Genomic DNA, 26,146 nt, shown 5'->3' on the forward strand with positions numbered 1-26,146 from the left:
ACGTTCCTGCACTACAAATGCTGACCCAGTATGTCCTGTTCTTGGATCTTTGAAACCATCTGTGTAAATGGCCACAAAATCCTGATACACAGTATCCAGATGGATTAACACCCTCCCTATCTTTCTGTAGTCTCTCCAACACTAGTAGATCAACTACTGGAGGTGGGAGTAGCCATGGTGGATTTACAGGATGCCTGGTCTGTGTCGGTATCATGGTTGGTACTTAAAGATATAAAACGTCTTACTTTAGCTCCGTTTAACAATGAGTGTAGCTACATACATGGTTGTAATCTGATAACAAACCTACATTGACATTGTCATGCACTTGTGTTGACGTCTTGACAAATTTATGTTTTTTTTAGAGGCAGACACAGGATGAACTTTGAAACCCAAACATCCTGTCCAACTGACGAAACTTCCGTTTCTTCATCCGGGGACTTTGAATTAGTGCGCTTGTCTTCTACGTTTGTGCATATTCTTGCGTAGCCCCCTTTGTTTGTGTTGTTCGAAAGCCATCAAACAGCGTACTGTACGTTCGTGAATTCAAGGGAAGTGCGCGCAACGTGCGGTGTCGTTTACACTGCGTGCTTTGGGCAGGAGGAAGGCTAATCAACACAATCGTGAAAGCAGGAAAAAGTTAATAATTCTTTACCGAGAGATGTTGTTATAATCGTGTGCAAATCGAGGCTATTTTCAATACAAAGCAGTTGCCCTGGACGTGGAGGAGGTACGTTTTGCAATTGATCCGGTTAGCATTAGCAGACTAACGTTAGCACTTTCATTCTGGGCCTTCACAAAAAAAAGTTGTTGCCCAACTAATAAAGACTAGCCAACTAACGTTAGTTAGCTAAATCAACTCACGTATGATTGGTTAGAATTTTATTAATCGATTGGTCAATTAATTTGCCCACCTGTGCTTTTCCCCATTGTGTGTGCTAACGACACACTTGAATTTGTACGCGTGCTACAGCTAACGTTATAAAACATCCGCTAATTAAGTTAGCTAGCCAGCGACCAAGCTAGCTTTCCAGATTTTGCACTGATCAAGATTTCACCTGCTAGCTAACATTATGAAATATTGACACAATTACTCTCATAGTTGATTTAGTTTATTTATATTTACCAGAAAACATCAGCCATTGTAAACGTGTTGGTAAATCGAAACATTTCATGATGAATTGAGCACAGTAAGCTGATACATTACTTGTTATTGACACTCATGAACTATGTTCGTTGCTGAAGTACTACCTAACTAATAATACATGATTATTGTTTGACCCTTTTTTATTATTATTTTAAATTATAAATATTTCTAGTTGTGAGCCGCAATGGCAGCTGCATTCCCTTATCGAGGGGTACCTGGTGGAATGCCCCCAGGTATCCACCCCCCAGCCCAGGTTCCAGATTACATGTCCGAGGAAAAACTGCAAGAGAAAGGTGGGTTCAGCTCAAGGGGAACGTTTGATCAATGTGTTTTATCTAATGTACAGCTACTGGACTGGCCTCATGTGTCTGTCATCTACCAAAAACCATAACATTTCATTGCCTCTTTGCCAATGATTTCCATGGGGTGGTTATTCAATTCATGAAATAGAAAATTCCATTGCATGAAACTATAATTCAACCATTATTGTTATTTTCACAATACAACAGCCAGAAAATGGCAGCAGTTGCAGGCGAAGCGCTACTCTGAGAAGAGGAAGTTTGGGTTTGTTGACGCCCAGAAGGAGGACATGCCACCTGAGCACGTCCGTAAGATCATCAGGGACCACGGTGACATGACCAACAGGAAGTTCCGTCACGACAAGAGGGTCTACCTGGGGTATGAAGCAACTTCTCAGTGTCTCTATGGAACTCTGGGGATTTTGAGGAGAATTTGGAAAATGTTGTGTATGATATCCAGGGGTGGTGGTACAGTGTGCCTGCAAAATAAATAGTGGTGGTATGCCGTACCGGTAAAACATGAACCTATCACAATAATTAAAACAATTGTAGTTTGCTAACCATGCCCCCCCCCCCCCCTCCCTTTCCTCTTTTCATCCATCTCCCAACACTCACACACCTCTTCCTCACTTCCCTTCCCTCTTTGTGCGGTCTTCTCCACAGAGCCCTGAAGTACATGCCCCATGCGGTGCTGAAGCTACTGGAGAACATGCCCATGCCTTGGGAGCAGATCAGAGACGTGCCTGTTCTATACCACATCACCGGAGCCATTTCCTTTGTCAACGAGATCCCCTGGGTCATAGAGCCTGTCTACATCGCCCAGTGGGGGTGAGACGGGCTAATATTCTGTTCAAGCAATTTTTATTTCTTTTTTTGTATATTTTTAAAGTGAAGTAACAATTGAGGTCTGTTTTTGGATTTAAGCATGCCTAGTTTCCATAAAGTCCTCTCTACGAATTGTTAGAAACTAGAGTTAGCCATAGATGCCTCAAACCACCTAGATGATCCGTGTTCTCTCTTCTCTCCATAGCGCCATGTGGATCATGATGCGCCGTGAGAAAAGGGACCGTCGTCACTTCAAGCGTATGCGTTTCCCTCCCTTTGATGATGAGGAACCTCCGCTGGACTACGCTGATAACATCCTGGATGTGGAGCCGCTGGAGGCCATCCAGATGGAGCTGGATGCAGAAGAGGACTCCTCTGTGGCGGAGTGGCTCTACGAGCACCAGCCCCTTAAGGACACCAACAAGTGAGAGTTTTGTTTTCTCTCTGGACGGTCCTGATGCAGAAAGGACACCTAAACACAGAGTTTTGCTCTATTTTCAAATAAGCATGGTTTATACTATTGCCTGGTGGTCATCAGAACATTATCACAGCGTACCAAAGACCTGAAACCTATTAACGTAGGCCACAATATTTAAACACAAGTCTTGGTTGGTTTAGCACAAGTTCTGGGTAAGTTGAAATCAGTCAAGTATTCTTCAAGACAAAACATGACTGAAATGGGTGTCAATTTTCTTCTAGTCCTTGTATGAACCTGCCTTTCTCTTCTTCCCTCCAACTCCAGGTATGTGAACGGGACCACGTACAGGCGTTGGCAGTTCACCCTGCCCATGATGTCCACGCTGTACCGTCTGGCCAACCAGCTGCTGACTGACCTTGTGGACTACAACTATTTCTACCTGTTTGACCTGAAGGCCTTCTTCACCTCCAAGGCCCTCAACATGGCCATCCCTGGGGGACCCAAGTTTGAACCCCTAGTTAGGGACATCAACCTCCAGTAAGATTATGGGTCTTTAGACTGTTACCCCTTAGTGGTAGTAGCCTAGTATTGTCTACCATGTGGTGGCTTTTGGGCATTACACTGTTGACGTATCTGTTCCTGAACTCTCTTCTCCCATCTCAGAGATGAAGACTGGAACGAGTTCAACGACATCAACAAGATTATAATCAGACAGCCAATCAGGACGGAGTACAAGATTGCCTTCCCATACCTGTACAACAACCTTCCCCACCACGTTCACCTCACCTGGTGAGAAAGATGCCCTCTACTGACAATCTCATACAGGCCCCAGAACAACCTCCCAGACTCCTTGAAATGGAAACCTATTGATATGCACACATTTGGGTGATACGCCACCAATGCTAACTAGTGTTTCTGTAGGTACCACACTCCCAACGTGGTTTTCATCAAGACTGAGGATCCTGATTTGCCAGCGTTCTACTTTGACCCCCTGATCAACCCCATCTCCCACAGACACTCAGTCAAGGTATGTGTTGTTTTTAGTGTACTGTACGTAATGCAATGCATCCAAATTGCCCTTCGGGGACAAAGTTCTCTTGAATTGTAATGAACCCTGCCCCAGCAGCGCCTTTAACTCTGTCTAGGGAACAAAAGTGTTTTCTAAAATTATATCTACCTGGCTACTAGCCCTCCTACAAAGGCAAGCAAACCAATGCAAGTGAGTAGCGACCGAAGGATAATTGAATGGTGGATTACTGGTTGAGCTGAACCTGTGCTGCAGTTAGTCCATCCGCATTCAAACGCTTATTTTGAGAATGGGAGAGTCAACTAATAGTGGATATCTCTATTGCAGTGTGTGTGCTCCTGTTGCTGTCCCCTCACTCGCTCTTTCCCCCCCAACTTCTTTCACACATACTCACACAGAGTCAGGAGCCTCTGCCAGATGATGACGAGGAGTTTGAGCTTCCAGAGTACGTGGAGCCCTTCCTGAAGGAGACGCCCCTCTACACAGACAACACAGCCAATGGAATCGCTCTGCTCTGGGCGCCACGCCCCTTCAATCTGCGATCTGGGAGGACCAGGCGGGCCATCGACATCCCACTCATCAAGAACTGGTGAGGATACACTCAAAGAACATTATTTGGTCATGTTGATGTAGTATGGGAATTGTTGTTGCTGTATAAAAGTATTTATTGCCTTTTTTAATTAGGTAAGTTATTGGAAACATTTCTCTAATACAATAAAACTAAGTAACTTGTCCTACATAGACCTGTAATGACTGAAGATGACTGCTATATCTGTGAACTATTGTCTCTGCTGATATTGTAAACCTAATAAAGATGGCATATTAATACTGAATTAAATCTAATTAGTGAGTGTCTGCCTGACTGCCTCCCCTATCAGGTATCGTGAGCATTGCCCGGCCGGCCAGCCAGTGAAGGTGCGTGTGTCTTACCAGAAACTGCTCAAGTACTACGTACTCAACGCTCTCAAACACAGACCACCCAAGGCCCAGAAGAAGAGGTAAGCATCAATGATGATTCTCAAGTTCTTCTCAAATTACCATACGAACCATGAATTTCGGCAATGTTTGTTCGTTGGTGTTTCATACGGAAAAATAACTGAAATGTAGTATTATTTGCAGCACCATTTTGGGGGAAAAAATGTACAACAGAACCTGACCAGCCTCCTCTGTCCTCCCCTACAGGTACTTGTTCCGTTCCTTCAAAGCCACCAAGTTCTTCCAGTCGACTAAGCTGGACTGGGTGGAGGTGGGCCTGCAGGTGTGCAGACAGGGATACAACATGCTGAACCTGCTCATCCACCGCAAGAACCTCAACTACCTGCACCTGGATTACAACTTCAACCTCAAGCCGGTCAAGACCCTCACCACAAAGGTAACCAGTCAAACTAGTTGCCAGCTGATGTAAAAAGGTGCAAGACCGAGCAAAGTAGACCCAAGTCTGGTCCAAAAACAACACCTTGCCTCAGCTTCCTGTGGCCCTTCTTACTTAGTTGTCTAAGTTAAATAACTAAATCCTAATCTGTAGTAGCTCAATATCAAGGGGTGCTTGTGTCATGCTGCATTGCAAGCATGTTTTATCTGACCTGTACTGCGTTAACAGTTTAGGGGTTTTCGGGGCCACGTTCAGTAGGCAAACTTCGTGGAACGTTGCAGATAGAAATATGATATATAGAACGAACATGCCTCTTTGACAAGTAGAATCATGGCAGTTCTATCTAAACGAGTTCCACAACGTTGTACCATGCTGAATGCGCCCGTGGTGTCTCTCCCTTCAGGAACGTAAGAAGTCCAGGTTCGGGAATGCCTTCCATCTGTGCAGAGAGGTGCTGCGTCTCAGCAAGCTGGTGGTGGACAGCCACGTACAGTACAGACTGGGCAACGTGGATGCTTTCCAGGTCAGTAACACACATTTGAATCACATGACTGCCTTGCCTGGTTCACCAACTACTTTGCAGACAGAGTTCAGTGTGTCAAGTCGGAGGGCATGCTGTCCGGTCCTCTGGCAGTCTCTATGGGGGTGCCACAGGGTTCAATTCTCGGGCAGACTCTTTTCTCTGTATATATCAAGGATGTTGCTCTTGCTGCGGGCGATTCCCTGATCCACCTCTACGCAGACAACACCATTCTGTATACTTCTGGCCCTTCCTTGGACACTGTGCTGTCTAACCTCCAAACGAGCTTCAATGCCATACAACACTCCTTCCGTGGCCTCCAACTGCTCTTAAACGCTAGTAAAACCAAATGCATGCTTTTCAACCGTTCGCTGCCTGCACCCGCACGCCTGACCAGCATCACCACCTTGGATGGTTCCGACCTAGAATATGTGGACATCTATAAGTACCTAGGTGTCTGGCTAGACTGTAAACTCTCCTTCCAGACTCATATCAAACATCTCCAATCCAAAATCAAATCTAGAGTCGGCTTTCTATTCCGCAACAAAGCCTCCTTCACTCACGCTGCCAAACTTACCCTAGTAAAACGGACTATCCTACCGATCCTCGACTTCGGCGATGTCATCTACAAAATAGCTTCCAATACTCTACTCAGCAAACTGGATGCAGTTTATTCACAGTGCCATCCGTTTTGTTACTAAAGCACCTTATACCACCCACCACTGTGACCTGTATGCTCTAGTCGGCTGGCCCTCGCTACATATTCATCGCCAGACCCACTGGCTCCAGGTCATCTACAAGTCCATGCTAGGTAAAGCTCCGCCTTAACTCAGTTCACTGGTCACGATGGCAACACCCACCCGTAGCACGCGCTCCAGCAGGTGTATCTCAGTGATCATCCCTAAAGCCAACACCTCATTTGGCCGCCTTTCGTTCCAGTTCTCTGCTGCCTGTGACTGGAACGAATTGCAAAAATCGCTGAAGTTGGAGACTTTTATCTCCCTCACCAACTTTAAACATTGCTATCTGAGCAGCTAACCGATCGCTGCAGCTGTACATAGTCCATCGGTAAATAGCCCACCCAATTTTACCTACCTCATCCCCATACTGTTTATATTTATTTACTTTTCTGCTCTTTTGCACACCAATATCTCTACCTGTACATGACCATCTGATCATTTATCACTCCAGTGTTAATCTGCAAAATTGTAATTATTCGCCTACCTCCTCATGCCTTTTGCACACAATGTATATAGACTCTCTTTTTTTTCTACTGTGTTATTGACTTGTTAATTGTTTACTCCATGTGTAACTCTGTGTTGTCTGTTCACACTGCTATGCTTTATCTTGGCCAGGTCGCAGTTGTAAATGAGAACTTGTTCTCAACTAGCCTACCTGGTTAAATAAATGTGAAATAAAAATAAAATAAACATTTAAAGCTCCAATAAAAAGATTTTATGTGTGGCATTTAAATAGCATGATTTGATTTTGGCTCACAATTGGAAGTGTTAATGTCTTGTTTTAAGTATCCCTATATTTCTGTTATTACGGGGCTATCACCCTGTTATTAGTGCACCTGTGCAGCAGTCTCGTTGTTGATGAACCTGGCCTGAGTGCAATGGCAACCATGTAGTGTGCTAATACAGTTTTGTAAACGTTGTTAAACTGGAACCTTGTCCTTGTGTCATTTCGAGTTACCAGGAAGTACCTGTTTTTATCAAATGAGTCAAACCTATTTAAATTTAAAGTCTTTGTTAATATTTATTGTTTCTCCCTACTTCCTCCTTGGTCTGTAGTTGGCAGACGGGCTGCAGTACATCTTTGCCCACGTGGGCCAGCTGACTGGCATGTACCGCTACAAGTACAAGCTGATGAGACAGATCCGCATGTGCAAGGACCTCAAGCACCTCATCTACTACCGCTTCAACACTGTGAGTACTGAGTATACACACAGAGACAGATCTATGTAAATGCACACAAACATGACCTTTATTGCAGATTTAGTAAAGTAATTATGTCTGAAGACACCACTAAGTAACACATCTGCTCTAATATTGGTGGTTATTTTGGGACAGAACTAAAGCCTGAGTTTGTTGTTGAAGGTGTGCGTTTTCCTGTGTGTTCTCAGGGTCCGGTGGGTAAGGGTCCAGGCTGTGGGTTCTGGGCCCCAGGATGGAGGGTATGGCTGTTCTTCATGAGGGGCATCACCCCCCTGCTAGAGAGATGGCTCGGCAACCTGCTGGCCAGGCAGTTTGAAGGTAAGGCCTTTTAACTTCCCCTTTGTCACAGGTCATGTTAGAATTGTTTGTGTGAAATGTATCATTATCAACTGATGCGGTATGGCCCATCAATGAACTACTCGTTTGCCAAGTTTCTTTTGTGTCCTTGAGCAATTGTAACTATTTAGATGTGTCTGTGTGAAGGGTTATGAAAAGGGAGGACTGTGATGATAAGAAAACCGTGATGAATTAACTATGGATCATTGATTTACTCACATGAGAAGCTCTTGTACCTATTGTGTTCTCAATCAGTCTATCAACCAATCATGAATGTCCCCTTCAACAGGTCGTCACTCCAAGGGTGTGGCGAAGACTGTGACGAAGCAGCGCGTGGAGTCCCACTTTGACCTAGAGCTGCGTGCGGCCGTGATGCACGACATCCTGGATATGATGCCTGAGGGCATCAAGCAGAACAAGGCCAGAACCATCCTGCAGCACCTTTCTGAGTCGTGGCGCTGCTGGAAGGCCAACATTCCCTGGAAGGTATGATGACATAGAGGTATAGGGATGTATAGGGATGAGGAGGCAGCATATAGAGGGAAAGGAATGTTGGGGCTTCATTCCAGGGGTGTGTGTGCTTGGTTTGACTGTCGAAAAGGTAGGGGCAGTTCAGGGAATGCATAGATGATTGCTTTAAGAATATTTATTGGTGAAATGTTATAGAAATATAATCTTTCATCAAACGCAGTTGTCATCAGCAATAACAATATTGTATGCAATAAACGCAGTTTGATTCCCTGGAAGGTACTTCCTTTACACCTATCCAGTACTGACAGCTTTTGACCTGTCACATCCGTGTCCTCCCTCCAGGTCCCAGGCCTGCCCACCCCCATCGAGAACATGATCCTACGGTATGTGAAGGCCAAAGCTGATTGGTGGACCAACACGGCCCACTATAACCGCGAGCGAATCAGGCGCGGCGCCACCGTGGACAAAACGGTGTGCAAGAAGAACCTGGGCAGACTGACCCGTCTGTACCTGAAGGCTGAGCAGGAGAGGCAGCACAACTACCTGAAGGTAATACAGCGCACACTGTGGTCCTCATTTATGGGAAAGAATGCACTAGGTAACTGCATAGCTGATGCAACCATGGAAGTAAAACATAGTTTTATCTCTATGGCGCAACTACCTACTCTGCTGTGAGAAGTGTAGACAATTCAGATATGCAACAGCAAACCAGCAGAGTTAACAGGGCCACCAGTCTCTCAAGAACAGGCTGAGTCGGTAGTATAATACTCTGACACTTGTTCGTGTCTTTTTCTATCATTTAAAGGTGTAGTTATTATTTGTTTAAAAACTGGTAACTTGGTTCCTATGACTTCATATTGCCATATCCATTTAGAGCAGTGTGTATAGTATGTAATCTGTCTCCCCCAGGATGGTCCATACATCACAGCAGAGGAGGCTGTGGCCATCTACACCACCACAGTCCACTGGCTGGAGAGCAGACGCTTCTCCCCCATCCCCTTCCCCCCGCTGTCCTACAAACACGACACCAAGCTGCTCATCCTAGCCCTGGAGAGGCTCAAAGAGGCCTACAGGTAACACACACCAACTCCCTGTAGCCTCCTGTTAGGGAACATGTACTGTAATGCTAAATGCTACCTTGGATAGCTTATTGGATAATGAGATGCCTGTAGATTCTTTCTGCTGAGGTATGTTATTTATTTGATCTTGCAATGACTTGATCGTGTGGTTGTTTTCTCTTCCCAGTGTGAAGTCCAGGCTGAACCAGTCCCAGAGAGAGGAGTTGGGGCTGATAGAACAGGCTTATGACAACCCTCACGAGGCCCTGTCCAGAATCAAACGTCACCTGCTCACACAGAGAGCCTTCAAGGAGGTTAGTCCCAGGACCAACTCTATATACACACTGAGATTTTTGCCTCATGATCGGTTTATTAGCAACTTAAGTTACTCTGAAAACACAAGTTAACCTCTAGGTTCCCCCCATTTTTGCCTAACGAGATGGAGATTATTTGAACTTTCAGTTGACAAGGACAACTGTATCAATACCCAAATCTATCTCTGTTCTATGAACTTAACAATCACCTATTCCTCTCTTCCCTCCTCTCTAGGTGGGCATAGAGTTCATGGACCTGTACAGCCACCTGGTGCCAGTGTATGACGTAGAGCCCCTGGAGAAGATCACAGATGCCTACCTGGACCAATACCTGTGGTATGAGGCTGACAAACGACGTCTCTTCCCCCCCTGGATCAAACCAGCTGACACAGAGCCTCCTCCACTCCTTGTCTACAAGTGGTGCCAAGGTGAGGACTATGTTGGGTAGACAACATTGCTTTCAAAAGTCCCAAAATGTTGAGTGTTGCTTATAGCAGTTGTATATGTGTATTCACAAAGCCAATGCAGCCAATGCATATTGTATAATAGGAAAACGTATCTACAACCACTTCAATTGTTTCTGTTAGACGCTTTCATTATATATCAATTAATGCTGGCCAAAAACACTGTTTGTACCCTATGTTTTGTTGCCAGGCATCAACAATCTGCAGGATGTGTGGGAGACGATGGAGGGAGAGTGTAACGTGATGCTGGAGTCTCGCTATGAGAAGATGTATGAGAAAATAGATCTGACGCTGCTCAACAGACTGCTGCGTCTCATCGTGGACCACAACATCGCTGACTACATGACCGCCAAGAACAACGTGGTCATCAACTACAAGGTGAGAACACCTTGCCATCTTGAAGATGGGTTTGTTGTGCAGGGTTTAGATCAATTACATTTCAGTCAAATCATGAAGTAAACTGGGATTCCAATTTTCCTCATTCAAAAGCAATGAGGAAGATATTGCATTGTGAATATCTTTTTGTTGTTGAACGATGGCATTGTTCGATTTCATACCTTGTACTTCACTCTTCTCTACTAACTGTTTAGTTGCGTATATATAGACCCAACGTCATATCCTTCCTCTCTCCCATCCCAGGACATGAACCACACCAACTCGTACGGTATCATCCGTGGTCTGCAGTTTGCCTCGTTCATCGTGCAGTACTACGGCCTCGTCATGGACCTGTTGGTGCTGGGCCTCCACCGGGCCAGTGAGATGGCCGGACCCCCTCAGATGCCCAACGACTTCCTGTCCTTCCAAGATACAGCCACAGAGAGCGCCCACCCCATCCGCCTCTACTGCAGATACATCGACCGCATACACATCTTTTTCAGGTACACAAATTAGACCACACCTTAGATAGGAGGTAGTACTCCTTAACTGACTCTACATCAAATACCTGAATAGGAGCAGAAGACACGCACACAAAGTTTTACTTGGTTCAGACTAACCGTTTAGACCATGTAGGTATCTGTAGAAGCTCAGTGGTTGACATGTCCTCCTTCTTTCTCCTTCCAGGTTCTCAGCTGATGAGGCCAGGGACCTGATCCAGAGGTACCTGACGGAGCACCCTGACCCCAACAATGAGAACATTGTGGGCTACAACAACAAGAAGTGCTGGCCCAGAGACGCCAGGATGAGACTGATGAAGCACGACGTCAACCTGTGAGTCGTCCCCCCGTTGCTAGTTCTTTAAGATGGGGTTGATATGGAACCGTAGTGGAGTAGCTGAGAAAATAATGCAGTCCTTGTGTGAGATGTACTGACGTGAGACCTGCACATGTTATTTTCCCTGCGATACTTGTGAAATAATAGTGGTTCCTCCCTGTCTAACCGTCCAGGGGTCGTGCTGTGTTCTGGGACATTAAGAACCGCCTGCCTCGCTCTGTGACCACGGTCCAATGGGAGAACAGCTTTGTGTCCGTCTACAGCAAAGACAACCCTAACCTGCTCTTCAACATGTGTGGCTTCGAGTGCCGCATCCTGCCCAAGTGTCGCACCAGCTACGAGGAGTTCACCCACAAGGACGGCGTCTGGAACCTGCAGAACGAGGTGAGAGGGGACTGAGGAGGGGTGATGTTACTTGGTTTGTACGCACACCAGTTGACTCTGTCCTGCGTCTCCATGGCGATACAGGGGAACAGTGGCATGCTAAACAATCATGACAGCCTCCACCAGATACGGTCAGACCGTCATCACCGTGGCTGACTGGAACTGATACACTGCTACACTTTTGTCCCTTGTACTAAAGTTTTATGAATCGCTTGAACACAATTTTTGAGGAGACTATCCCTTCAACTGTAGGATAAATGTGGTGAGATGGCTGTGCTTACTGTGTCCATCTGTGTCTCCGTCTGTATGTAGGTGACCAAAGAGCGTACGGCCCAGTGTTTCCTGCGTGTGGATGATGAGTCCATGCAGCGGTTCCACAACAGAGTCCGACAGATACTCATGGCCTCAGGATCCACCACCTTCACCAAGGTAACTCTTTTACAAAACCACTATTCCTTTCTTCACCAAGGTAACTCTTTTACAAAACCACTATTCCTTTCTTCACCAAGGTAACTCTTTTACAAAACCACTATTCCTTTCTTCACCAAGGTAACTCTTTTACAAAACCACTATTCCTTTCTTCACCAAGGTAACTCTTTTACAAAACCACTATTCCTTTCTTCACCGAGGTAACTCTTTTACAAAACCACTATTCCTTTCTTCACCGAGGTAACTCTTTTACAAAACCACTATTCCTTTCTTCACCAAGGTAACTCTTTTACAAAACCACTATTCCTTTCTTCACCAAGGTAACTCTTTTACAAAACCACTATTCCTTTCTTCACCGAGGTAACTCTTTTACAAAACCACTATTCCCTTCTTCACCAAGGTAACTCTTTTACAAAACCACTATTCCCTTCTTCACCAAGGTAACTCTTTTACAAAACCACTATTCCCTTCTTCACCAAGGTAACTCTTTTACAAAACCACTATTCCCTTCTTCACCAAGGTAACTCTTTTACAAAACCACTATTCCTTTCTTCACCAAGGTAACTCTTTTACAAAACCACTATTCCTTTCTTCACCGAGGTAACTCTTTTACAAAACCACTATTCCCTTCTTCACCAAGGTAACTCTTTTACAAAACCACTATTCCCTTCTTCACCAAGGTAACTCTTTTACAAAACCACTATTCCCTTCTTCACCAAGGTAACTCTTTTACAAAACCACTATTCCCTTCTTCACCAAGGTAACTCTTTTACAAAACCACTATTCCTTTCTTCACCAAGGTAACTCTTTTACAAAACCACTATTCCCTTCTTCACCAAGGTAACTCTTTTACAAAACCACTATTCCTTTCTTCACCAAGGTAACTCTTTTACAAAACCACTATTCCTTTCTTCACCAAGGTAACTCTTTTACAAAACCACTATTCCTTTCTTCACCGAGGTAACTCTTTTACAAAACCACTATTCCTTTCTTCACCAAGGTAACTCTTTTACAAAACCACTATTCCTTTCTTCACCAAGGTAACTCTTTTACAAAACCACTATTCCTTTCTTCACCGAGGTTGTTTTTCTCACATTTAAATATAATTGTGTATAGAAGTATACCAACTAAATAAATATATTACATTTAATTTAATCATTAGTTGGGTTCATAAATGTAGTTAGAGTTATGAGAACTGTACTAATGTTGAAATAATATAATATCCCGTCAGATTGTGAACAAGTGGAACACGGCTCTGATCGGTCTGATGACGTACTTCCGCGAGGCGGTGGTCAACACCCAGGAGCTGCTGGACCTGCTGGTGAAGTGTGAGAACAAGATCCAGACCCGTATCAAGATTGGCCTCAACTCCAAGATGCCCAGTCGCTTCCCCCCTGTCGTTTTCTACACCCCCAAGGAGCTGGGAGGGCTGGGCATGCTGTCCATGGGACACGTCCTCATCCCACAGTCGGATCTGAGGTAAACGCAGAATATGTAGAAGCTAAGATTTGTCTAGACCGGGGCATAGAAGTTCCTGTATGAGGTTAACAAAGTCAACTTGCTGCAAGCTTTGAATTGAATTGAACCTTGAATTGATAGAAATGTAAGCCTCTGAGCTGGATAACGATAACGTTTGTAGTTAACTAATGAAGATAGACCTGGCTACATTACTGCCTCCTTGAAATGTCACCATTACCGATTGATACGTGTTTTAAATTACAAGTTAGATGCAAGATTTTCTTCCTGCCACTAACCCTTCTTGTCCTGCCCCCCCTCCCTCAGGTGGTCGAAGCAGACTGACGTTGGCATCACCCATTTCCGGTCCGGTATGAGCCACGAGGAGGACCAGCTGATTCCTAACCTGTACCGTTACATCCAGCCCTGGGAGAGTGAGTTCATCGACTCCCAGAGAGTCTGGGCAGAGTACGCCCTGAAGAGACAGGAGGCTATCGCACAGAACAGGTACTGAACACCTACACAGGAAGACAGTTGCTCTATCTCAAATCTAACCCCTTGTCCCCATGTAGGCTGGATTTAAGCTCCACTCTGCGTACTTAATCACACTTTGCACGGGTGGCTCCACATGAATATTTTGGTGCATGCCAGAATGTGTAACTCAACATTTGAGGTTTTTCTAAGGAGAACACTTGGTGGGGTGTAAACCCAGATTTAGCTGCATAGTCTCTAACCAGATGGTCAAATGGTTCAGAGGCTTAGGACTATGAGAGTTGATGATGTGTTGTCCCTGTCAGGCGTCTGACCCTGGAGGACTTGGAGGACTCTTGGGACAGAGGTATCCCCCGTATCAACACCCTGTTCCAGAAGGACAGACACACGCTGGCCTACGACAAGGGCTGGAGGGTCCGCACTGACTTCAAACAGTACCAGGTAAGACACGGAGATACTGCAGATTTAAAAAAATATGTGCTCTAACGAAAGATTGACTTGGACATTTACAAATAAATTACAAATACATTTCAATTCTGGTAAATGTCTTAAGCATTTGTCCAAACATTAATGCAATGCTCTTTTTTATAGTCTCCTAGGTTGTGAAGCAGAACATTAACTCTAGTCTGTCTGATTGTCCCGTAGGTTCTGAAGCAGAACCCGTTCTGGTGGACCCACCAGCGGCATGACGGGAAGTTGTGGAACCTCAACAACTACAGGACAGACATGATCCAGGCTCTGGGAGGGGTGGAGGGCATCCTGGAACACACGCTCTTCAAAGGGACCTACTTCCCCACCTGGGAGGGTCTCTTCTGGTCAGTACCACACACCCATTCACTATATGACTTAATTGTTATTGTTGCGTGTGTGCGCATACATATACTACCGGTCAAAAGTTTAGACACACCTACTCATTCCAGGGTTTTTCTTTATTTTTACTATTTTCTACCTTGTAGAATAACAGTGAAGACATCAAAACTATGAAATAACACATATGAAATCATGTAGTAACCCCCAAAAATTGAAACAAATCAAAATGTTTCATATTTGAGTTTCTTCAAAGTAGCCACTGCTTTGCACACTTTTTTTTCAAAAGTATTTGTGGTATGCATGCTCCAAGACACAGTATAACATCAGTAATGTAGATGTGAGGTATGGGTTTTTTACCTCGCTAACCTCCAGCCTGATCTCCACTTCACCACAGGGAGAAGGCCAGTGGCTTTGAGGAGTCCATGAAATGGAAGAAGCTGACCAACGCCCAGAGATCTGGTCTGAACCAGATCCCCAACCGTCGCTTCACCCTCTGGTGGTCTCCCACCATCAACAGGGCCAACGTGAGTACCCGACTACACGCACACGGATGCATTTCCCAGATGTTGTTTTGCTACTCTTGACACTCGCAATTCCGCTCCGTACTCTGTCCTCTCTAGGTGTACGTGGGTTTCCAGGTGCAGCTGGATCTGACCGGGATCTTCATGCACGGAAAGATCCCCACCCTGAAGATCTCCCTCATCCAGATCTTCAGGGCTCACTTGTGGCAGAAGATCCACGAGAGCGTCGTCATGGATCTCTGTCAGGCACGTTACTAGGAGCTTATATCTCAGCTTGATGTATTTGATTCAATCAGGGATCCCAGGACGTCGGATGACTCTGAGACATAAGTGTAGACTCCAATGATACGTTTTGTGTACCTTTGCCTTCACTGCCTTTCCGGGCAGCAAAAACCAAATGTCACTGCATTTCTTTAAAGGACATTCTCTACCAACATCACAAAACAACGTGGTTGAAAAGTCCATTTTGATTGTATAAAAACTCTTCCAGAAAATAATGAATTCCCTCTGTCTATGTAGGTGTTTGACCAGGAGCTGGATGCCCTGGAGATTGAGACAGTGCAGAAGGAAACCATTCACCCCAGGAAGTCCTACAAGATGAACTCCTCCTGTGCCGACATACTACTCTTCGCCTCCTACAAGTGGAACGTCTCACGCCCCTCGCTGCTCGCCGACTCAAAGTACGACACTACAGTCTTTTAAACTTTGTATCAGGTTAACGCTGAAGCCTTTTCTTAGTTGGATATGAACGATGTTTCGCAGACATCCATTTTTAATATGCCCTCAAAATGGAAGCGGCTTCCAAACTTGTCAAACAAGAAAGTTTGACAAGAAGCTAAGTTCTTCTTGCAATTTATAAAGACATTATTTCTTTCTTAGTACTAATTAATCCTTGACCTCACTCTCTTCAGGGACGTGATGGACAGCACCACCACCCAGAAGTACTGGATCGACATACAGCTTCGCTGGGGAGACTACGACTCTCACGACATCGAGCGCTACGCCAGAGCCAAGTTCCTGGACTACACCACAGACAACATGAGCATCTACCCCTCCCCCACCGGGGTGCTCATCGCCATCGACCTGGCCTACAACCTCCACAGGTTAGCATAGCTACGCTAGCATTTCTGCTAATGTCTGCATGATAAGTAATGGAGATATGTTCTAGCCTGTTGACATGAGTTCTAGCATTTCCTCTGTCCACATAAGTGATTAACTTTTGTTAGCGTAGCTAGTAGTCTTGTTTGTCAACCGTTTCCCTCAACTTAAAGGGGGTTATTGAACACGTGTTTGTTTACGTCTGTTACATAACATATGAACTCATCATCCACCCTTTTTTCTCTCTCCTCCCTCCAGTGGGTATGGTAACTGGTTCCCGGGAGGCAAGCCTCTTATCCAGCAGGCCATGGCTAAGATCATGAAGGCCAACCCTGCTCTCTATGTCCTGAGGGAGCGCATCCGTAAGGGTCTGCAGCTCTACTCCTCAGAGCCCACTGAGCCCTACCTGTCCTCCCAGAACTACGGAGAGCTCTTCTCCAATCAGATCATCTGGTTTGTGGACGACACTAACGTCTACCGTGTCACCATCCACAAGGTGAGTGAGGAGTCAGACATTCTGAGATTGGTGTCAATGTTCTAGGGATTCTAATTATATGGGTTGGATTCTGTCTGGCACAACAGTACCTCTAGAATGGCTTTTTATGCAGAGTAACATTTTCAGACAATTAAACATTTGTGAAAAGATCTACTGTTAGATAGCCTCGGTGTTCAGCATCCTCTGTCTTCAGTCATGTAAATACTCCCGCTCTGTCCTTGCAGACGTTTGAGGGTAACTTGACCACCAAGCCCATCAATGGAGCCATCTTCATCTTCAACCCCAGGACAGGTCAGCTCTTCCTCAAGATCATCCATACCTCTGTGTGGGCCGGACAGAAACGTCTGGGACAGGTACGTCTTCAAATGAAAAAGACCTGTCACTCTCTTTAGCAATGCACAAGGCAATAAAACTCTGGAATGGAGCAAAACAAATATGCATGGAAGACTAGTTATGCTCATTGGGGTCTAAGGCAATACATCTCAGTGCTAGAGGCGTTATTACAGACCCTGGTTCAATTCCAGGCTGTATCACAACCGGCTGTGACTGGGAGTCCCATAGGGTGGCACACAATTGGCCCAGCGTTGTTAGGGTTTGGCCGGGGTAGGCCGTCATTCTAAATAAGAATTTGTTCTTAACTGACTTGCCTAGTTAAATAAACAATCTAATAAATGAACTGTCCTCTCCTTGTTCCCTTCCCTCTTTCTTTCCTTCCTCTGTTCCCTCTCCCTTTATAGCTGGCTAAGTGGAAGACAGCTGAGGAGGTGGCTGCTCTTATTCGTTCCCTACCTGTGGAGGAGCAGCCCAAACAGATCATTGTCACCAGGAAGGGCATGCTGGATCCCCTTGAGGTGAGACCCCATAACTCACAATCACATCGATTGCTTGATTGCGGTTCACACTCCTCATTGATATAGACATAGCATTAATCTGCCCAATTTCCACATCAGTAGAGATGAAGGAAAGGACTCAGTTGAACTTGACTGAGATTATAAATATTAACTATTGTGATGTTAAGTGATCTGTTTTGATACGATTTGACATTATTAATATTGAAAGACTTGAGATGACCAATGTGGAACATTTTTTATCCCTTCCTCCTCCTAGGTGCACTTGCTGGACTTCCCCAACATTGTGATCAAGGGCTCTGAGCTGCAGCTGCCCTTCCAGGCCTGTCTGAAGGTGGAGAAGTTTGGAGACCTAATCCTGAAGGCCACCGAGCCTCAGATGGTCCTCTTCAACCTGTACGACGACTGGCTCAAGACAATCTCCTCCTACACCGTGAGTCTACTTTCTACTTTTTTTGTTTTAAACTCAGCAAAAAAAGAAACGTCCCTTTTTCAGGACCCTGTCTATCAAAGAGAATTCGTAAAAATCCAAATAACTTCAGATTTGAATTGTAAAGGTTTAAACACCGTTTCCCATGCTTGTTCAATGAACCACAAACAATGAATGAACATGCACCTGTGGAACGGTCATTAAGACACTAACAGCTTACAGACGGTAGGCAATTAAGGTCACAGTTATGAAAACTTAGGACATTAAAGAGGCCTTTCTACTGACTGAAAAACACCAAAAGAACGATGCCCAGGGTCCCTGCTCATCTGCGTGAACGTGCCTTAGGCATGCTGCAAGGAGGCATGAGGACTGCAGATGTGGCCAGGGCAATAAATTGCAATGTCCGTACTGTGAGACAGGACGGACAGCTGATCGTCCTCGCAGTGGCAGACCACGTGTAATAACACCTGCCCAGGATCGGTACATCCGAACATCACACCTGCGGGACAGGTACAGGATGGCAACAACAACTGCCCGAGTTACACAAGGAACGCACAATCCATCCATCAGTGCTCAGACTGTCCGCAATAGGCTGAGAGAGGCTGGACTGAGGGCTTGTAGGCCTGTTGTAGGCAGGTCCTCACCTGACATCACTGGCAACAACATCACCTATGGGCATGAACCCACCGTCGCTGGACAAGGCAGGACTGGCAAAAAGTGCTCTTCACTGACGAGTAGCGGTTTTGTCTCACCAGGGGTGATGGTTGAATTCGCATTTATCGTAGAAGGAATGAGCGTTACACCGAGGCCTGTACTCTGGAGTGGGATCGATTTGGAGGTGGAAGGTCCGTCATGTTCTGGGGCGGTGTGTCACACCATCACCGGACTGAGCTTGTTGTCATTGCAGACAATCTCAACGCTGTGCGTTACAGGGAAGACATCCTCCTCCTTCATGTGGTACCCTTCCTGCAGGCTCATCCTGACATGACCCTCCAGCATGACAATGCCACCAGCCATACTGCTCATTCTATGTGTGATTTCCTGCCATGGCCAGCGAAGATAACATCTCACAGCAAGAACTTGCAAATCTGGTGCAGTCCATGAGGAGGAGATGCACTGCAGTACTTGCAGCTGGTGGCCACACCAGATACTGACTTTTGATTTTGACACCCCTCCCCCCCTTTGTTCAGCGACACATTATTCAATTTCTGTTAGTCACATGTCTGTAGAACTTGTTCAGTTGGTCTCGTACAAATACACACGTTAGGTTTTCTGAAAGTAAACGCAGTTGACAGTGAGAGGACATTTACATTTTTTTGCTGAGTTTAGAATGAGACTTAAGCAAGATGGTGGTAGTATTGGTAGAATGACTGGCTCTAGGCACTCTCCTCCCAGACTGAGTGGCAGCTCACTTCCTGTGACCGATAATACTAGAATGAGACTAAAAACAATTTAACAGAGATTTCTACCAATTATAGCCGATAAGGTCAATGTAAAAAAAAATATTAAAAAATAATAACAATTAAAGTATACATAGGAGCCAGCTTCTTGAAGAATGTGAATATTTATGGCATAATTGTCACGTCCTGTTTCTCATTCTAGAAGCTCTTCTCATTCTAGAAGCTCTCTTTAATTGGGGGGGCTGTTTCTGTCATTCCCCTGTTTAACCAGTGTCTATACGGCTCTGTTTCCTGTCTCTAGGCATTCTCACGTCTTATCCTGATCCTAAGAGCGCTCCATGTGAACAACGACCGTGCCAAGGTGATCCTGAAGCCTGATAAGACCACCATCACAGAGCCTCACCACATCTGGCCCACACTGACCGACGAGGAGTGGATCAAGGTGGAGGTGCAGCTTAAAGACCTCATCCTGGCCGACTATGGAAAGAAGAACAAGTGAGTGGCTGTGGTGGCCTTCGAAAAGCTGTCATGAAGCTTCATAACACCTCTCAAAGAAAAATCTCTAACAATCTCAATAAGCTAATGCAAAAATGCGTCTGACTATTTTTTGGAATCAAGTAGTATCTGGGATTCCCACTGCAAGCGAGCATGCATTTCATTCCCAAACTTCCCTCAGCCATTTCTGACTTCAACTTTGTCCTCTCCAGCGTCAACGTGGCGTCTCTGACCCAGTCTGAGATCCGTGACATCATCCTGGGCATGGAGATCTCTGCTCCGTCCCAGCAGCGCCAGCAGATCGCTGAGATCGAGAAGCAGACCAAGGAGCAGTCCCAGCTCACCGCCACGCAGACACGCACAGTCAACAAACATGGAGACGAGATCATCACCTCAACAACCTCCAACTACGAGACACAGACCTTCTCCTCCAAGACAGAATGGAGAGTCAGGTGTGTAGGGGGAGACTATTTGGATTTTAAATGTTGTAGATTTCCCTATATTTTTACAATAATATTAGTGATCTCATAGAATATGATTGTGACATTTGAACTAGGTTTATATATCCTTCCACTCACACATGGTGCTGATAAAGGAATGTAATATAAACTTTCATGGAGCTTTATGATTGGTATATTATAGTTCTCAAAGCGGGAGTTGCAAAATCAAGGCCATAGCTTCAGACGTCAGAGCGTCTATATTGGCTCTTTGATAACTTTACCTTTTTTTAAGAATTATTTTCGGTTTCTATTGTCTTGTCTGAAAGTCCTAACATGGTTCTTCCTCGTCCTCCTGCAGGGCCATCTCTGCTGCCAACCTGCACCTGAGGACCAACCACATCTACGTGTCGTCTGATGACATCAAGGAGACAGGTTACACCTACATCCTGCCCAAGAACGTCCTCAAGAAGTTCATCTGCATCTCAGACCTGCGAGCCCAGGTCAGTAGCCTACGGTCTATCCTGTTTGTATCACAGGATATTTCTCCTAGTTGTCTCTGCTTGTGACCCTTGAGATAAAATGCCTACCATGATGCTAAAACAGTCAAATCACTCTACCTTCATATCTATCAACATCCTATTATTATTGTAATCCTCTTATATGAATGAAGTGCTCCTGGAACAGAACTATTTGGTCTTAGAATACCTTCAGTCATGTCTTGTATAGTATTATATATCTGTAAATCTGAATGTGTGTGTTGCTGACGTGTGCATCTCCTCTGTCTTCAGATTGCAGGTTACCTGTACGGCACCAGTCCCCCTGACAACCCCCAGGTGAAGGAGATCAGGTGTATCGTCATGGTACCCCAGTGGGGAACTCATCAGACAGTCCACCTACCCAATCAGCTGCCTGGTCACGAGTACCTCAAGGTACAGACTTGGGGGATAATGTACACACACTCGGACACACATGCATATAACACGATTTGATGCCATGTAATGCATGCGGTTTACTGGATCACGTCTCAGTATTTGGAAGTGATTAACCATGGACCATGATTCATTTTCCTTGTGTTTTTATGTATGCCGTAGCCTTTGAAATTGGAAGTGTTCAGTTCCTGATGAGGGCAGAACACACACAGCCCTCTCTACTTCCCGTGTCTCACCTCTTCTCTAACCTGTCTCCCCCCTACAGGAGATGGAGCCCCTGGGTTGGATCCACACCCAGCCCAACGAGTCTCCCCAGCTCTCCCCCCAGGACGTCACCAGCCACGCCAAGATCATGGCTGACAACCCCGCCTGGGACGGAGAGAAGACCATCATCATCACCTGCAGGTAGGCCAGATTCTTGTACTTGCTTTTTTCTTTACACTTACCAGCAGTGAGTTTGCATATATAGTTGAAGTCAGAAGTTTACATACACTTAGGTTGGAGTCATTAAAACTTGTTTTTCAACCACTCCACAAATTTCTTGTTAACAAACTATAGTTTTGGCAAGTCGGTTAGGACATCTACTTTGTGCATGACACAAGTAATTTTTCCAACAATTGTTTACAGACAGATTATTTCACTTATCATTCACTATGATTCACTAATTCCAGTGGGTCAGAAGTGTACATGCACTAAGTTGACTGCCTTTAAACAGCTTGGAAAATCCCAGAAAATGATGTTATGGCTTTATAAGCTTCTGATAGGCTAATTGACATAATTTGAGTCAATTGGAGGTGTACCTGTGGATGTATTTCAGGGCCTACCTTCATACTCAGTGCCTCTTTTCTTGACATCATTGGAAAATCAAAAGAAATCAGCCAAGACCTCAGAAACAAAATTGTAGACCTCCACAAGTCTGGTTCATCCTTGGGAGCAATTTCCAAACTTCTGAAGATACCACGTTCATCTGTACAAACAATAGTACACAAGTATAAACACCATGTGATCACGCAGCCATCATACTGCTCAGGAAGGAGACTTTGGTGCGAAAAGTGCAAATCAATCCCAGAACAACAGCAAAGGACCGTGTGAAGATGCTGGAGGAAACGGGTACAAAAGTATCTATATCCACAGTATAACGAGTCCAATATCGACATAACCTGAAAGGCCACTCGGCAAGGAAGAAGCCACTGCTCCAAAACCACCATAAAAAAGCCAGACTACGGTTTGCAACTACACATGGGGACAAAGATCATACTTTTTGGCGAAATGTTCTCTGGTCTGATGAAACAAAAATAGAACTGTTTGGCCATAATGACCATCATTATGTTTGGAGGAAAACGGGGGAGGTTTGCAAGCCGAAGAACACCATCCCAACCGTGAAGCTTGGCGGTGGCAGCATCATATTGTGGGGGTGCTTTGCTGCAGGAGGGACTGGTGCACTTCACAAAATAGATGGCCACATGAGGGAGGAAAATGATGTGGATATATTGAAGCAACATCTCAAGACATCAGTTGACATCATGTTGAAGCTTGGTCACCAATGGGTCTTCCAAATGGTCAATGACCCCAAGCATACTTCCAAAGTTGTGGCAAAATGGCTTGAGGATAACACAGTCAAGGTTTTGGAGTGGCCATCACAAAGCCCTGACCTCACTCCTATAGAAAATTTGTGGGCAGAACTGAAAAAGCGTGTGCGAGCAAGGAGGCCTATAAACCTGACTCAGTTACACCAGCTCTGTCAGGAGGAATAGGCCAAAATTCACCCCAGTTAAACAATTTAAAGGCAACGCTACCAAATACTAATTGAGTGTATGTAAACTTCTGACCCACTGGGAATGTGATGAAAGAAATAAAGGCTGAAATAAATTATTCTCTACCATTATTCTGGCATTTCACATTCTTAAAATAGTGGTGACCTAACTGACCTAAGACAGGGAATTTGTATTAGGATCAAATGTCAGGAATTGTGAAACTGAGTTCCAATGTATTTGGCTAAGGTGTATGTAAAAGCTCCGACTTCAACTGTTGCAGCTAATTTGAATAAGGTTTTACTTCATGATAGAGGGCATTGTATGTTGGTTGGTGTGACCGTCTGGGTTTGAATCCAGGCAGTCTACTCGTCACTAGACTGGGTTAGCCTGTTGAGCTAAGGCCTTCAGGACTCGTGCAAGGTTATTCATCACACAAGTCTAGTTCACCATCCCAACCACATTTGTAAACATTGATAAAGTCCACCTATACATGCATCTCTTCTTCTTAACATTCTAGTTGCATCATGTATATTTATTCATTTCCAGTTTCACTCCTGGCTCATGCACTCTGACGGCCTACAAGCTGACTCCCAGTGGGTACGAGTGGGGCAGACAGAACACAGACAAGGGCAACAACCCCAAGGGCTACCTGCCCTCCCACTATGAGAGGGTTCAGATGCTTCTTTCTGACCGCTTCCTGGGCTTCTTCATGGTGCCTGGACAGGTTTCCTGGAACTACAACTTCATGGGTGAGTAGTGCATAGAACACGGGATTCTCTGCTAAGCCCACACTGCTTTGAGGGCGGATTTCAGACACATTAAAACCTATTCTCAGACTAAAACTTGTGCTAAATAGAGAATCTTGTTTAATGGCTAACCTCTTATCAGTGTCTTCAAATATTAGTGTATTTGAAACCATTAAATTCAACAACAGTGAATTAGCATATTAGGAAAAATAAGCATTTTTACAACCACGTGCTTGCAGTGTGTTTGTCAAAATACACTACATGGCCAAAAGTATGTGGACACCTGCTCATCTTACATCTTATTCCAAAATCATGGGCATTAATATGGAGTTGGTCCCCCCTTTGCTGCCATAACAACCTCCACTCTTCTGGGAAGGCTTTCCACTAGATGTTGGAACATTACTGCGGGGACTTGCTTCAATTCAGCCACAAGCATTAGCGAGGTCGGGCACTGATGTTGGGCGATTAGGCCTGGTTCGCAGTCGGGGTACTGTATGGACCTCGCTTGGTGCACGGGGGCATTGTCATGCTGAAACAAGGGCCTACCACAAAGTTGGAAGCACAGAATCATCTAGAATGTTATTATGCTGTAGCGTTAAGATTCCCCTTCAGTGGAGCTAAGGGGCCTAGCGCGAACCATGACGATTCTTGGCATTGCGCATGGTGATCTTAGGCTTGTGTGTGGCTGATCGGCCAAGGAAACCAATTTCATGAAGCTCCCGGCGAATAGTTATTGTGCTGATGTTGCTTCCAGAGGCAGTTTGGAATTCGGTAGTGGACAGATGATTTTTATGTGCTTCAGCACTTAGCGGTCCCGTTCCGTGAGTTTGACTTCGCTGCTGAGCCGTTGTCGCTATTAGATGTTTCCTCTTCACAATAACAGCACTTGCAGGTGACCAGGGCAACTCAAGCAGGGCAAAAATTTGACGAACTGGCATCCTATGACGGTGTCACGTTGAAAGTCACTGAGCTCTTCAGTACAGGACATTCTATTTGCTAGATTTTTATGCACCTGTCAGCAACTGCTGTGGCTGAAAAATAGCTAAATCCACTAATTTGAAGGGTTGTCCATACTTTTGGTAATGTAGTGTATCAATTATACATCCTCCTCTTTCAGGTGTCCGCCACGACCCCAACATGAAGTATGACCTGCAGCTGTCCAACCCCAAGGAGTTCTACCATGAGGTCCATCGCCCCTCTCACTTCCTCAACTTCGCCTCCCTGCAGGAGGGAGAGATCTACAACGCAGACAGAGAGGACATGTACGGTTGAGACTGGCGCTCTGCTCAGAGATGAGAGGATTACCTCTCTATTGTAGATATTCTATGACATGGACATCCTTATGCGGCCCTGTCTAGTACAGTCAGACAATTTGGCCCAGCCAGTCGTGAAGTTATGAATTTAACTACTGCTCCCTGAAGGAGGGGAATCGAGGTACAACTATAGCGATCTCCATAACTGTGATGGACCAAGTGTACCAACTGATAGGGATGGCCTGAAGATGTTGGAATTTGTATGTATGTAAGCCTAGGACCACCTTTTTTTTGGACACAATGTCAATTTTGAGGGGTTTTCTGCTAAATTGTTTGCTTGAATTGGTTGCCCTCCCATCAGATCTCTCCAATAAGGCTTCAGAATGTGAATTATACTGCATTTCATTTATGGCATTCCTTTTGACACATTGCTGCTAATGTGTACCAGTATTTGTGTCTCATCAGTCTAGTAGTTGATATAGCTGTAAAATGCATTTATGGCATTCCTTTAAATTGATGGTTAATCATTAAAACTCTTTTCTCCCATTGGAACTGTAATGGAATTGATATGTCCTGTGTTTTTACGCTAGCATTCTGTTACCCATTTGCTATGTTGTGCATTCATTGTGGACACTGTCGTTTGGGTTTAAATAAAGATTGACATTTTATAAGTATTTACCCTTGTTTGGTTGTCTCAGTTTTTGTGTGTGAGTGCAGTGATCATGTATTTTGTGAATAGCACTGTCTTATAGCAAGGACACACCTG

The 26,146-nt window shown here is 45.0% G+C and overlaps 1 protein-coding gene across 2 annotated transcripts; it reads left to right on the top strand.

Moving 5' to 3' along the window:
- The first annotated feature begins 474 nt into the window (after positions 1 to 474).
- Positions 475 to 26,054, top strand: prpf8 (pre-mRNA processing factor 8). 2 transcript variants are annotated; one of them, XM_036961096.1, is made up of 43 exons: positions 475 to 727; positions 1,317 to 1,437; positions 1,654 to 1,822; positions 2,107 to 2,271; positions 2,474 to 2,692; positions 3,011 to 3,223; positions 3,350 to 3,475; positions 3,608 to 3,713; positions 4,112 to 4,302; positions 4,592 to 4,711; positions 4,896 to 5,085; positions 5,489 to 5,608; positions 7,402 to 7,536; positions 7,734 to 7,863; positions 8,171 to 8,367; positions 8,695 to 8,901; positions 9,262 to 9,425; positions 9,598 to 9,724; positions 9,960 to 10,152; positions 10,379 to 10,566; positions 10,828 to 11,066; positions 11,251 to 11,397; positions 11,574 to 11,784; positions 12,097 to 12,213; positions 13,445 to 13,692; positions 13,996 to 14,175; positions 14,466 to 14,601; positions 14,806 to 14,975; positions 15,365 to 15,494; positions 15,591 to 15,737; positions 16,011 to 16,171; positions 16,403 to 16,594; positions 16,848 to 17,085; positions 17,310 to 17,438; positions 17,823 to 17,936; positions 18,193 to 18,366; positions 20,065 to 20,258; positions 20,471 to 20,710; positions 21,057 to 21,198; positions 21,487 to 21,627; positions 21,893 to 22,032; positions 23,928 to 24,130; positions 25,245 to 26,054. In XM_036961096.1, the coding sequence occupies exons 2-43, from the start codon at positions 1,329 to 1,331 to the stop codon at positions 25,397 to 25,399; spliced, it is 7,017 nt and encodes a 2,338-aa protein (XP_036816991.1). In that variant the 5' UTR covers positions 475 to 727; positions 1,317 to 1,328; the 3' UTR covers positions 25,400 to 26,054. The 2 variants fall into 2 exon arrangements, with proteins under 2 accessions (XP_036816991.1, XP_036816993.1); XM_036961098.1 differs by lacking the exon at positions 475 to 727 and adding an exon at positions 1,001 to 1,187.
- Positions 26,055 to 26,146: the final 92 nt, after the last annotated feature.

This window comes from Oncorhynchus mykiss, chromosome 24 (assembly GCF_013265735.2).
Source record: "Oncorhynchus mykiss isolate Arlee chromosome 24, USDA_OmykA_1.1, whole genome shotgun sequence".
In the NCBI taxonomy this organism is placed as follows: Eukaryota; Metazoa; Chordata; class Actinopteri; order Salmoniformes; family Salmonidae; genus Oncorhynchus; species Oncorhynchus mykiss.